The sequence below is a fragment of the Cervus elaphus genome, chromosome 9 (assembly GCF_910594005.1).
Source record: "Cervus elaphus chromosome 9, mCerEla1.1, whole genome shotgun sequence".
NCBI lineage: Eukaryota > Metazoa > Chordata > Mammalia > Artiodactyla > Cervidae > Cervus > Cervus elaphus.
In genome coordinates, this window is record NC_057823.1 from 80,865,445 (window position 1) to 80,879,605 (window position 14,161).

The following is a 14,161-nucleotide window of genomic DNA, read 5'->3' on the forward strand; positions in this document are numbered from 1 at the left end:
GAGATTTATTTAATTTTCCATTTGGTATTTTTGGACCACAGTTGACCAGAAACCATGGAAAGGCTTTTCACTTGACCATGAAGTAAGGAGAAAAGTTTAAAAACACCTGTGGTTAGAAACATTCTCAAATTTTTGTTCACAATTCCCAATCCGCAGAAATAACTGCACTTTATGCACACAAGGTATTTAATGCTTCTTCAAGAGTGAAAGTAAGGAAAATATATTGCTTTTCTTTAAGAAAGTTTATATTGGGACACTCAGACTCAGAATGCCACTTCAAAACAATTCAAAATCTTTTTATTAATGATTTTATTTCTAGGAAAATATATAGAAAACTTGGACAGTATTACCTTTACTGAGAGTTTTCTCAGCAGCAAGGATCATGGAGGATTTTTATTTATTACACCTACTTTTCAGAAACTTGATGATCTCCTATTACCAAGTAATCCTTTTCTTTGTGGAATTCTTATCCAGAAGCTAGAGATTCCCTGGGCAAAGGTTTTTCCTATGCGTTTAATGTTGAGATTGGGTGCAGAATATAAAGGTAAGTTTTAGAATAATAAGTTATATAGGTTCATATACTGACTGTAAATAAGAATTTCACATATCATTAAAATGAATTTTTAATGTATTAATGGGACTACTTTTGTTTTTGTTTTTGTTTTACTACTTTTGTTTTGATGTACTTTTAAAATTCTGAAACAGCCCTCCTCTGGTACAAGATTAGTCTAGACAGCCTTGATATGTTATGCGTTTCTAGATGTTCATAATTATTATATTATTAATTTACCTTAAAAATTTTTTGAACTTCGAGACCAAACACAGAAAACCTTGAAAAGTTTTCTTAAAAGTATTTCCTGTAAGGAGTTCATTTTGTTATGTTGCCTATATATTAAGAAGGTAAATCATTGTTCCTTACCCCAATTTGTACATACTATAATGCCAGACATAAATGGTTGTGAAGTAATAGTCCAGGCTTATGTATATTTCTAAGGTTATCTCTAAGCTAAAATAATTTATGTGTTAAACTTTTGTCCCTTACAAAAAAGAGTAATTTATTTATTGCATGTAAAGTATATCACATATAAGGAAAATGTAGGCATTTGCTTCTCATTTAATGGATATTTTCTTGGAGGAAAATTAAATGTAGAGAAGTTATAAAAGTGACTATTTCTATTTCAAAATGGACAAATTCCATGAAAGAGACATACATTTAAATCTGTTTGGCAAATTTATTAATCTCTAATTTGAATGGATGGTCCTTACCATTTAAATACGTGATACTATTAAATTGTGTTGTAAGAAGTAAAAAATTAACTTTCATCTCAGGTTTTGTACTGTGAACCAGAGAGCTTAAGAGATAGCATTCTGAGCCATGTGTTTCATCCATTCAGCCTCATGTTTTGTCTCTGATACTAATACTTGTATGTTATTTTTATGGAAAGTTAGGTTACTGGCTAATCTTAAATCATTATGGAACATAATAATCTGTAAATTTGGCCAGTATTTTTGCCAGTATCACTTCTATATACTAAATCTGTTTTTCTTATACTGAAAATAGGAAAATCACAGAGTAATATTTTGAGAGACTTCTCAAAATATCAGGTTGGAGCTGGAAAACTATGACAGCTGTTTAGTGGTAATGAGAAAAATTACCAGTTATACACAGAAGTTAATTAGTCTCTGTTTTCCGAGTTCTTTGTGTTTTGCTGGATTTTAGATAGACCAGCATTTTGATGTTATTGGTGTTCATGCCACTTTAGACTAGAACTTGAATTTGTGGGGTGTGTGTGTATGTGTGTGATTATTTTGTTTTAGAGATAATATACCTATGGAAAAGTTCATGGCAAAAGTTAGAGTCCCAAGATTAAAGACTGAAAACTGTCTGAAATTAATAATTTTCAAATAGCAATTTCCTGCACTTTTATGTTGAGGCTATTTGGAATATCATTAAATGTTGAGTTAGATGATTTATGAAGTCCCTTTTTAACTCTGACAGAATGTCATTCTAAGTCATAACCTTTTGAAGATTAATGTTTTAGGTAAAATTACCTCTATCAAGTTGCAAAGGATGCTCCCTTATTCATATACAATGAAGTAAAAAAATCAGCCTTTACCTTAATTATATTATTTACCATTTTAATGTGTTTTGCCACTAACTTACATTTTTTCTGTATTCTCTGTCATCCAAATAGCTTAGTTGTCATTTTTTAAAACTAAAAAAATGTGTTTGTAATAGCAAAAGATGTGAGTTGCCCTAACTTAATTTGTTTTAAGTAGATAATGTCAGGTGTGTTTTCTTAGAGTCTTAAGAAAGTACATCTATATAATAGGTATTAAAGATTTAATTTAATACTTAATTTAAGGTATTAAAATAGGTATTTATTTAACCTAAGCTGAGGACTGAAATTCTCAGTTTAACATGTCTGATTTTTACCGTCATAGAAATAGTCTCATCTTCCTGTTCTTACTTTCCTTTTCTTCAGAAGTCCTGCTGCATTGCCACCGAGGTACTTTTCTTTTTTGGTGTGCAGTGTTTATGGTGTCCTAGAGAAAGAGAAAAGTAGTTAGGTGACAGATTCCACGTCACTTCTTTGCACTGTCTTCCTACATGTTCCTTTTATCATGGTGATCCAAGAACTATATCATCCTTAATTAACACAACTGAACATTAATTACAAATCCCTTAAAAATCTTGAATTTTTCATACTTTGTTTTAAATTTTCAGAATGTTTCTTTTTAAATTATGAGAACTTTATAGAGGTCCAGCCAGTTATGGTAATTTTGCAGACATTATGATGTTTGTAAACAACATGTATGATGAAAAGATTAAGTGCTTTGGAATTGGGCAATCCTGGTTACATATCTCTTTTAATAGTTTTTAGCTTAGAAACCACAAGCAGGGTTATTAATCTCTGTCTCTACTTCCCATTTATAAAGTAAGTGTAGATATACTTGCCTAATTGGGTTGTTAATGCAATTTAAATAGGACACCATATATAGAGGTCCCAGTTCAGTGTAGCATCTAGTACATACACAATATGGGTTAACGTCACCTCTTACTCTCCCCAAAGATCAGAATAAGTGGTATTTATTCATAAATTTTGAAAAATGAGAATTAGCTGTAATAAATTCAAGGCTTCTTTTGGTTTTTGTTGATGGTAACCAGTTTTCTATTCTTATATATAGCATATCCTGCTCCTTTAACAAGTATCAGAGGCCGAAAACCTCTTTTTGGAGAAATAGGACACACTATTATGAACTTACTTGTTGTGAGTAATTGAACTGTTTTATTAAGTATTATTATATTGCTACTTAAAAAATTAATTTAGCAAATTTTATATATTTATTTTTTCTATTTTAATTTGGCATATTTGTTATAATGAAAGTTCATTTATAATAAATCCTAATTTATTTAACATAAATGAGCTTTTTTGATGAAGTGCTTTTAGAACACATTTCTTCATTTATGTATACCTGATTTAAATTGCCTATGATTTATTCAGCTGCAGTGCTTACACATTTAGGTAATGTGAGATTTACACAGTTGTTGAAGTTTTAGTAAAAGTACAGTCAGTTTGGTGATTTTGAGCAAGCTGGCCTAAGTCATCTCATTTTTACTAGGAACTATTGGATTAGGTGATTTCTGGTTCCCTTGTACTCTAATTTCTCTAATTTTGTGTTTACCTTTTATTATAGAAAAGTATTTCAGTGGACTTGCTTTTATTTATAAATGTTCAGTTAGAAGACCTATTTTGGAAGACGTATAACTGGAGAGAGGAGTGAAAGTGTTAGTCATTCAGTGGTGTCTGACTCTGTGATCCCATGGACTGTAGCCCGCCAGGCTCCTCTGTCCATGGAATTCTCCAGGCAAGAATACTGGAGTGGGTATCCAGTTCCTTTTCCATGGGATCTCCCCAACCCAGGGATTGAATCCAGGTCTCCCACACTGAAGATTCTTTACCATCTGAGCCACCAGGGAAGCCCCAAAGAAAAGAGTAGATCACCCTCAAATACTAGAGTTCTTCCTGAGAATATTTTTATATTATTATAAAGTAGCTGGAAGGATTAGTTTGTGAAGTTGGCAATGCTTTCTGGATGGCATTTTGGTAGTTATGTATGACAAGTTTAAAAATGACAGATAATCTTTAAAAGAAAGATTTAATGAATGGGTAAATGTTCATGAATAGTAGTATGAGTTTTATGAAATATCATTGTTTTATGTAGGACCTTCGAAATTACCAGTATACCTTGCATAATATAGATCAGCTGTTGATTCATATGGAAATGGGGAAGAGCTGCATAAAAATACCTCGGAAAAAATACAATGATGTAAGTATAATTACTTGATTCAAGTTTTGAAAATAATATTGAACATTAGATTTCTTTAGAAGTGTGTTAAATTTCTTGTTCTGAATTGGACTAATATATAATGGCAGGAAAAAGTTATTGTTAAAATTTAAGATTTGTTTCCTAATAGAGGATATGTTTAATTCTATTTTTTCTTTTTCTTACTATTTTTATCTGTATTTTAATTGAGGTAATTTTATCTTAAAACATTTGTTTCTGACTCAGGGAGTTGTCCAGACTAAAAGCTTGATAAAGGTGGTCAGAAATATGACTCTGAATTATTGCAACTAATAAAGGCATAAAATGTTAAAAATATTTCTAAATGAGTATTTTTTCCCTAGGTAATGAAAGTAATAAATTCTTCTAATGAGCATGTCATTAGCATTGGAGCTAGTTTTAGTACAGAAGCAGATTCTCATCTAGTCTGTATACAGAATGATGGAGTTTATCAGACACAGGCCAACAGTGCTACTGGCCATCCTAGAAAAGGTGAGTATTGGTTCCTAGTGTTGATCCATAAAACCATCAAAAAATAGAATTCCTTTCAAAGAGGAAATGTATATATATAGATGTTTTACTTATTTCCTGAATTGAAGATGATGAAACAGTATATTTTAAATATTTAGCTATACAAACAGAAAAAAATTGCTTCTAATTTGTGTGTGTGTGTGTGTGTGTGTGTGTGTGTGTGTGTGTGTTTATCTTGGGCAACGTTAGGTTTAAAGACTCGGGGTACAGTATTTATTTTGATGTCTTCAGGTTTAGTGTGTCTCATATAGTGCGTTCTCTGGAGTGTTTTTGCCAAAGAGTGTTTTGCAAGCTCTGCTGCAACTCCTAATAGCAGGAAGCACAGGGTAGATAAGTGTAAGAATGATTTATAAAACTCTTTAAGTGTCCAGGAATGTAAAAATGATAAAGATTACATTACTCGGCTGAATGGTCTCAATGACTGCTGTGATTACCAAATCCTTGCAATACAGATCCTAACAAATTGAGTTAAGTAGAAGTGAGTATTCCATAAAATTAATACATTATTATAAAATAACATTTAAAATAGACATTCTGACTGCTAATAAAATTTTTTCCTCTGATTATAAAAGTATGTATGCTTATTTGTAGTAAGCTTGGAAAACGTGTTTCAAGGAGTAGTAAAAAGAAAAAAGTGTGAGATGTGGCCTTTGTTGACATTTTAAGATATTTCCTTCTTATATTGATATATATGTTGATTAGATGATTTTATACTAGATACTTTATATTGTGCCTTTTTAAACATACCATTGACATCTTTTCCATTCAAATTAATTTTAAATTAAAATTTAAGAATTTAACATTTGTTTGATAAATACTTATGTAGACAAAATTCACAAGGTATAAGTATTTACACTGCAAAATCTCCTTTCCTCCCTAGACCCCCCAGACTACCCTTTTCCACTCCCTACAGACAACCAAACCAACATTATCAATTTTTGGTATATCCTTTCAGAGACTTCTTGCTTGTGTGTATATTTAAGCAATACCCCTCCATACACACACCTTTCTTCTACTTTTTTTTCCCTTGGCTACACTATGTGGCATGGCAGAACTTCTCTGACCATGCATTTAACAAATATCATATACCATAAAAAGAACAGTTTAAAACATAATTATTATTGGTTATTTTTTTTTTTAATCAGTGACAGGTGCAAGCTTTGTGGTATTCAATGGAGCTCTAAAAGCATCTTCAGGATTTCTTGCTAAGTCCAGCATAGTTGAAGGTATGAGTTTCTTCTTTAAGATTGCTTTAATGTAAAGATGTTTTCTGTCTCCTTTTAAAAATGTATTTGATACTTACAAAAGAATATATGTAAGTTACAAAGCATAATACCTCAAACTTAGGTGAATCATCACTCAGCCAAGAACTGCTACTGCTACTGCTAAGTCACTTCAGTCGTGTCCGACTCTGTGCGACCCCATCCCTGGGATTCTCCAGGCAAGAACACTGGAGTGGGTTGCCATTTCCTTCTCCAGTGCATAAAAATGAAAAGTGAAAGTGAAGTCGCTCAGTCATGTCCAACTCTTCACGACCCCATGGACTGCAGCCTACCAGGCTCCTCTGTCCATGGGATTTTCCAGGCAAGAGTACTGGAGTGGGGTGCCATTGCCTTCTCTGCAGCCAAGAACTAGAACATGACTAATATTCGGGTCTACCTCAAGCCTGACAATGCTGCTTTAACCTGCATTTCTTGTTTGTTTATAGCCTAAAGGTCAGTGTGACGTGAGAGCTTAAGGGCTTCTCAGGTCTGGTCTTAGCATACACACATGCTGGGTGTGCACTAGCATTGCACATGCATGAGGCCTCCCGAACTCCCAGATACATGGTAGAGCCTTTCAAAGTACTTACGGACATCTCATTCCCCAGATTTTCCTGTGAGTATTTGGCCTATTGTTTGCCTTTACTATTACATGCTGCCGCAGGCAGCTATGATTATTGATCACTGGCCACTACTTGTTTTTGACAGATGCTCCCTGAGAAAAGACTTACTTTCCACAGGGCAAGCTTAAGAGTCCAGTCAAATAATGACATTGTATACAGAGTCTCCTAGGGAGGAGTCTTCCAGAAACCACCTGACCAGTCAAAAAATGACAGTTCTCTGGTAATGAGATTTTGAAGGAGTTCTAGCCCCATTTGCCCTCTCCAGTGTATACCAAGCTGCTGGTTTTTACTATGACTGCTGACTGTTGGTTTTTAAGGCTAATGCTAAACTGGAAAGGAGGGGAGGGGACTAGGAAAGTTAAAATGACACAAAGCTTGCTGTTTTTAATCACAATTCTGCCATTCTTCTTATAAATACTCTCCAGATTGGCACAAGTCTTTGGTTAATTTCCAGAGTTTCAAAAAAGTTGCTTCTGCCACTTTATTAGTTTCCTTGTTCTTTTTATGGAGTATTTTCAGAGGTTCTTAGTCTGCATTCTCACTAATATCATCCTCCATGCTATCGCAGTTACATAGCTTTATAGGAAGTCTTCGTATCTCTGATGCCACACACAGGCCTTGTTCCTCATCTTAGTCATGCTCTGGCCGGTTTAAGGCCTTTATCATGTTAATTTTAGGATCAGCTTGTCAGGTTTAGAAGGTCTGTTGGACTTTTTATTGTAATTGCGTTAAATTGCTACTTTTATTTTAAGAAATGGGCATATTTTCTATTTTCATTGTTCTTATCCATGTACATTGGGTACCTTCAATTTATTTACATAATACTTAATAATATTTCTTCCAATAAAATTTTTTAGTTTTTCTGTAGGACTTGAATGTCTTTTCTTAATTCATTCCTTATCGATCTTATTGCTGATGTAAATAGTATTTATTTTAATTTTAGTGTAATATAAATGCCATTATAATTTTTTAAATTTACTTTTTATGGAGGTAGAGTTGATATGAAATATTATGTAAGCTTCAAGTGTACACAAGTGATTCACAAGTTTTAAAGGTTATATTCATTTATAGTTACTATAAAATATTGGCGGTATTCCCTTTGCTGTACAATATATCCTTGTATCTTATTCAGTTTACACATTCTGGGTTGTATTTTTTAATCCCCTACGCCTTTGTTGCCCCTCCTGCTTACTTCTCCCCACTGGTAACCCCTAGTTTGTTCTCTATACCCATGAGTTTGTATTTTGTGTTACATTCACTAGTTTTATTTTTCAGATTCCACATATAAGTAATATGATACAGTATTTGTCTTTCTCTGACTTAACTTCAGTTGATGTAATAATACACCCTCCAAGTCCATTCTTCTTGTTGCAATTCTTGTCATTATTTTCATGGCTAAGTAGTATTCCATTGTGTGTGTGTTCTGCCCATTTTTAATCAGGTTGTTTTGTTTTGTTTTTTGATGTTGAGTTGTATGAGCCATTAAGATATTAATTCCTTATCCTTGCAAATATTTTCTACCATTTGGTAGCTTGTTTTTTTGTTGTTTCAATGGATTCCTTTGCTGTGCAAAAGCTTTTAAGCTTAATTAGTTCCCATTTGTTTATTTTTGCTTTTATTTTCCTTTGCTTTAGGAAACAGATCCAAAAAAATACTGCTACAATTTATGTCAAAGTATGTTTAGCCTTTTTCTTTCCTAGAAGTTTTATGGTTTCTGATCTTACATTTAGGTCATTCATCCATTTTGAGGGTTTTTTTTTTTTTTGTACATGGTATTAGAGAATATTCTAGTTCCATTCTTTTATATGTTGCTGTCTACTTTTCCCAGCACTGCTTATTGAAGAGACTGTTTTTGCTCTTCTGAATGTTCTTGTCTCTGTTGTAAATTGATTAACCACAAGTGCATGGATTTATTTCTGAGCTCTCTATTCTATTCCATTGATCTGTGGTTCTGTTTTTGTGCCAGAACCATACTGTTTTGAGGATTGCTGTAGCTTTGTATTAAATAGTTTAGTGTGAAGTCAGGGAGCATGATTCCTCCAGTTCTGTTCTTTAAGATAGTTTTGGCTGTTTGGGTCTTTTATGTTTCCATACAAATTTGAAAATTGTTTGTTCTAATTCTGTGAAAAATAACCTTGGTATCTTGATAGGCATTACATTGAATCTGTAGATTGCCTTGGGCAGTGTGGTCATTTTAACAATATTAATTCTTCCAGTCTATGAACACATCTCTGTTTATGTCATCTTCAATTTTTCAGTGTCTTACAGTTTTCTGAGTAGAAGTCTTTTACTTTCTCAGGTAGGTTTTTTAAATTTTATTCTTATACCCTAGGGTGGGGGAAAAAAAAATACCCTAGGTATTTTATTCTTTTTGATGCAGTTGTAAAAGGGATAATTCCTTAATTTCTTTTTCTGATAGTTTGTTAGTGCATAGAAATGAAATAAATTTTTGTATATTTTGTATCCTGCAACTTTATCAAATTCATTGATGAGCTCCAGTAGTTTTTGGATGGCATCTTTATTATATTGAAGTATGTTTCCTCTCTGCCCACATTCTGAAGAGTTTTTATCATACATGTATCTTGAATTTTGTAAGAAGCTTTTTCTGTGTCTACTGAGATGGTCATATGGCTTTTATTCTTCAATTTGTTAATGTTGTATATTTCATTGATTGATTTGCAGATACTGAAAAATCCTTGCATCCCTGGGACAATTCCCCTTTGATCATGGTATATGATCCTTTTAATGTATTCTTGCATCTTTTTAAATTAAAATTTTTATCTATTTTGTTGCTGGTACATAGAAATTAAACTAATTGATTTGTGTATTTTTATCTTATAACCAGCTGTATTGCTAAACTTGTGTCATTTAAATAATTTGCCTATAGATTCTTGTAGAGTTTTTAATATAATTAAGTATAGCATATATTAATAATGATAGTTTCACATCTTTCTTTAGAGCCCCATGCCTTTTTAATTTATTGTTTATTGGCTAGGACTTCCAGTAGAAACAGTGACTGCAAATGTTCTTGTCTAGATCTGTTTTTCTGTGTGTGTGTGTGTGTGCGCGCGCATGTGCGTGCATGTGTATGCACTCAGCCTGGTCCGACTCTTTACAACCCCACGGACTGTAGCCTGCCACACTCCTCTGTCCATGGAATTTTCCAGGCAAGAATACTGGAGCCAGTGCCACTCCCTTCTCTGGGGATCTTCCCAACCCAGGGATGAAACCCCATATCTCTTCCATCTTCTGCATTGGCAAGTTGGTTATCACTGAGCCGCCTGGGAAGCCATGTTTCCATTGTTGGTGTTAATCACTTGGTTGTATCCAACTCTGTGATCTCATGGACAGTAGCCCGTCAGGCTCCTCTGTCCAAGGCATTTTCCAAGGGATTCTCATGTAAAAATGAGTGAGCTTTATGACTCAATTTTGTGTGCCATATCTGTCATTCTGATGATGGAATGTGATATATTCAGTTATATTTCTTATATCACATTGTATGTGATAAGGAATAAGGAAAAACCTGTTTTATTTTTGTTGAATTTTTTAATGATAGGTTTTGACTTTGTTCCTTTTTTCAGGGCAGCAGTTTGCCCTGTGACCTCAATTCTTTGATAGATCTAAGAGTTACTCATTTTACATTTGTTCAGTTTTTAAATTTTTTAATTTAATTTTAATACTAGAAAAAATTAAAATTGAAATATTGTTGATTTATAATATTAGTTTCAGGTGTACAGCACAGTGTTCAGTTGTATGTATCTTTTTTACATATTATATTTTTTTACAGGTTTTTTCCATTGTAGGTTATCAAAGATAATATGGTTCCCTGTGTTATACAGTAAATCCATGTTATTTATATATGTATTAGTGTGTATCTGTTAATCCCATACTCCTAATTTATCCCACCTCTCCCTTTCACCTTTGTAACTATAAGCCTATTTTCCATGTCTATGTGTCTGTTTCTGTTTGTAAATAACTTCATTTGTATTATTTTTTAGATTCTACCTGTAAGTGATAAGTAATATTTGTCTCTGTCTGACTTCACTTAGTATGATAATCTGTAGATTCATGTTGCTGCAAATGGAAATATTTCATTCTTTTTTATGATTGAGTAATATTCCACTGTATATATGCAACATCTTTACCATTCATCTGTTGATGGATACTTAGATTGCCTCCATGTCTTTGCTGTTATAAATAGTGCTGCTATGGACATTGGGATACATGTATTTTTGTTTGAATTAAGACTTTTTCTCTTTTTTGGATATATGCCCAGGAATGGCCTTACTGGATCTATTTATTTATTGGAGTTCTATTTTTAGTTTTTTAAGGAACCTCCATGCTATTTTCCATAATGGCTGCACCAGTTAATATGCTAATAACAGTGTAAGAGTGTCATTTAAACTTGTGTTTTCTTCATACCCTTTTCTTCATACCCTCTTCAGCATTTATTTTGTAAACTTTTTGATGGTAGCCATTCTGACTGGTGTGAGGTGCTATCTCATCGTAGTTTTGATATGCATTTCTCTAGTAATTAGCAGTGTTGAGCATCTTTTCGTGTGCTTGTTGGCTACCTGTATGTTTTCTTTGGAAAAATGTCTGTTTAGGTCTTCTGCCCTTTTTTTGATTGGGTTGTTTGTTTGATATTGAGCTGTATGAACTGTTTGTATATTTTGGAAATTAACCCTTTGACAGTTGCATCATTTGTAAATATTTTCTCCCATTCCATTTTGTCTATGGCTTCCTTGCTGCGCAAAAACTTTTGAATTTGATTAGGTTCTGTTTGTTTATTTGTGCTTTGTTTGCTTTTGTCTTGGCAGACTGACCTAAGAAAAGATTGCTATGATTTATGTCTAAGAATGTTTTGCCTGTGTTCTCTCCTAGGATTTTTATAGAGTCATGTCTTATATTTAGGTCTTCAAACCACTTTGAGTTTATTTTTGCATATGGTGTGAGGGAGTGTTCTAGTGTCGTTGATTTACATGAGGTGTCTGGCTTTCCCAGCACCGTGTCTTGAAGAAACTCTTTTCTTCATTGTACAGTCCTGCCTCCTTTGTCAAAGATTAATTGACTGTAGGTGTGTGGGTTTATTTCTAGGCTTTATCTTTTGTTTTCTTGATCCATATATCTGTTTTTGTGCCATTACCATATTTTTTTGATTACCGTAGCTTTATAGTATTGTCTAAAGTCTGGGAGGCTTATTGTTTTTTTTTTCAGGATTGTTTTCAAGATTGTTCTTTTTTCAGGATTTCTTTGACAATTCTGGTCTTTTGTGATTCCATATAAATTCCATATAAATTTTAGGATTATTAAAGTTCTGTGAGAAATGTGATGTGTAATTTAGTAGGGATCACATTAAATCTGTAGATTGCCTTGAATAGTATGGCTGTTTTAGCAATATTAATTCTTCTTGTCCAAGAGCATGGAATATCTTTCAATTTCTTTGAATCATCTTCAGTTTCCTGTATCAATGTTTATACTTCTCAGTGGATAAGTCTTTCACCTCCTTGTTCAGGTTTATTCATAGGTATTTTTCTTAATGCAATTTTTGAAGGGTTTTTTTTTTTTTAACTTTGATATTTCATTGATAGTTTAAAGAAATGCAACATATTTCTGTATGGTAATCTTGTATCCTGGTCCCTTGTTGAATTCATTTATCAGTCTTAATAGTTTTTATGTGGAGTTTTTAGGATTTTCTATATTGAGTATCATGTTATCTGCATATAATGACAGTATTTTACTTCTTTCCTTCCAATTTTTATCCCTTTATTATTTTTCTTGTATGATTGCTGTGGCTGGGACTTCCAGTATTCTATTGAGTAGAAAGTCACTGGAAGTCAAAGTCTCTCAGTTGTGTCCAACTCTTTGTGACCCCATGGATATACAATCCATGGAATTCTGAGCTAAAAGGGAAGCCCAAAGTCGCTTAGTCGTGTCCAGCTCTTTTCGACCTCATGGACTGTATGTAGTCCACCAGGTTTCTCTGTCCATGGGACTTTCTGGGCCAGAATACTGGAGTGGGTAGCCGTTCCCTTCTCCAAGGGATCTTCTCAACCCAGGGATCGAACACAGGTCTCCCACATTGCAGGTGGATTCTTGACCAACTGACCCACCAGGGAAGCCCAAGAATACTGGAGTGGGTAGCCTATCCCTTCTCCAGTGGATCTTCCCGACCCAGGAATCAAACCAGGGTCTCCTGCATTGCATGCAGATTCTTTACCAGCTGAGCTGCCAGGAAAGCCCATATTGAGTAGAAGTTAGGTTTATTCCTAGTATTTATTTTTCAGCTTTTTTCTTATTGTAAAGGTGGAACTGACAGTTTCCACACTCTTTACATGTTGGAGCAGACACCAGAAGTCTTTAGTATTTTTTGTAATACAAGTTGGCAGGCTTTCATTTATCTAAAGTTGTCTACCTTTCATTTTTCTGAAACTGTTTTTATTTCATTCTCATTTTTTAAGGGTATTTTTCCTAGATATAAAATTCTGCTTTGAAAGTCTTATTTTCTTTAAAGATGTCACTTCTTTGTTTTTTGGCGTTCATTGTTTCTAGTGAAGACAGTAATCAGTTCAATTGGTCAGTTGTGTCCGACTCTTTGCAACCCTGTGGTCTGCAGCACGCCAGGCCTCTCTGTTCATCATCAACTCCCGGAGTTTACTCAAACTCATGTCCATTGAGTTGGTGATGCAATCCAACCATCTCATCCTCTGTCGTCCCCTTCTCCTCTCGCCTTCAATCTTTCCCAGTATCAGGGTCTTTTCAAATGAGTCAGTTCTTCGCACCAGGTGGCCAAAGTATTGGAGTTTCAGCTTCAGCATAATTTTAAAATTTTTCCTTGTATTTAATATGCCCTTTTTCTCATCTGTTTTCAGGATAGCCTCTATCTTTGGTTTTTCACCAGTTTTACTGTGATGTGCCTCAATGTGGTTTTCTTTGTATTTATCCTGTTTGGCATTTATTGAGCTCCATGTTTGGTGTTTGTTGCGTTCTTTTGATGTGTGTGTCAATATTTTTCATTAAATTTGGGGAATTTCATAACCATTTTAAAAAATGTTCTGATCTTTCTTCTCCTTCTGGGAGATATATATCTATGTATATGTATGTGTATATGTATATCCATATCTATGTTAGGCTGTTTTGTATCATCCTGTAGAGCAGGAAATAGCAACCCACTCCAGTATTCTTGCTCGGAGATCCCATGGACAGAAGAGCCTGGTGGACTACATACAGTCCATAAGTCACAAAGAGTTGGACATGACCAGGCGACACACACACACACACATACACACACACAACACACACGTCTTTGATGCTGTTTTTATTTTCCTCTTTTTTCTCTGGGTTCTTCAGATTTGATCATATTTGTTGACCTTTATATTCTCTGATTCTTTCTTTTGC

At 33.8% G+C, this 14,161-nt stretch overlaps 1 protein-coding gene across 7 annotated transcripts in view; it reads left to right on the forward strand.

The window, feature by feature from the left end:
- The window catches only part of ZFYVE16 (zinc finger FYVE-type containing 16), a 58,482-nt gene that overhangs the window by 32,661 nt on the left and 11,660 nt on the right, over window positions 1-14,161 (forward strand). For all 7 annotated transcript variants that reach the window (XM_043913500.1, XM_043913501.1, XM_043913498.1 and 4 more), the window contains 5 exons: window positions 320-544; window positions 3,190-3,272; window positions 4,228-4,332; window positions 4,692-4,839; window positions 6,024-6,104. In XM_043913500.1, coding sequence (XP_043769435.1) covers window positions 320-544; window positions 3,190-3,272; window positions 4,228-4,332; window positions 4,692-4,839; window positions 6,024-6,104 — 642 coding nt within the window. The remainder of the gene's footprint in view (window positions 1-319; window positions 545-3,189; window positions 3,273-4,227; window positions 4,333-4,691; window positions 4,840-6,023; window positions 6,105-14,161) is intronic.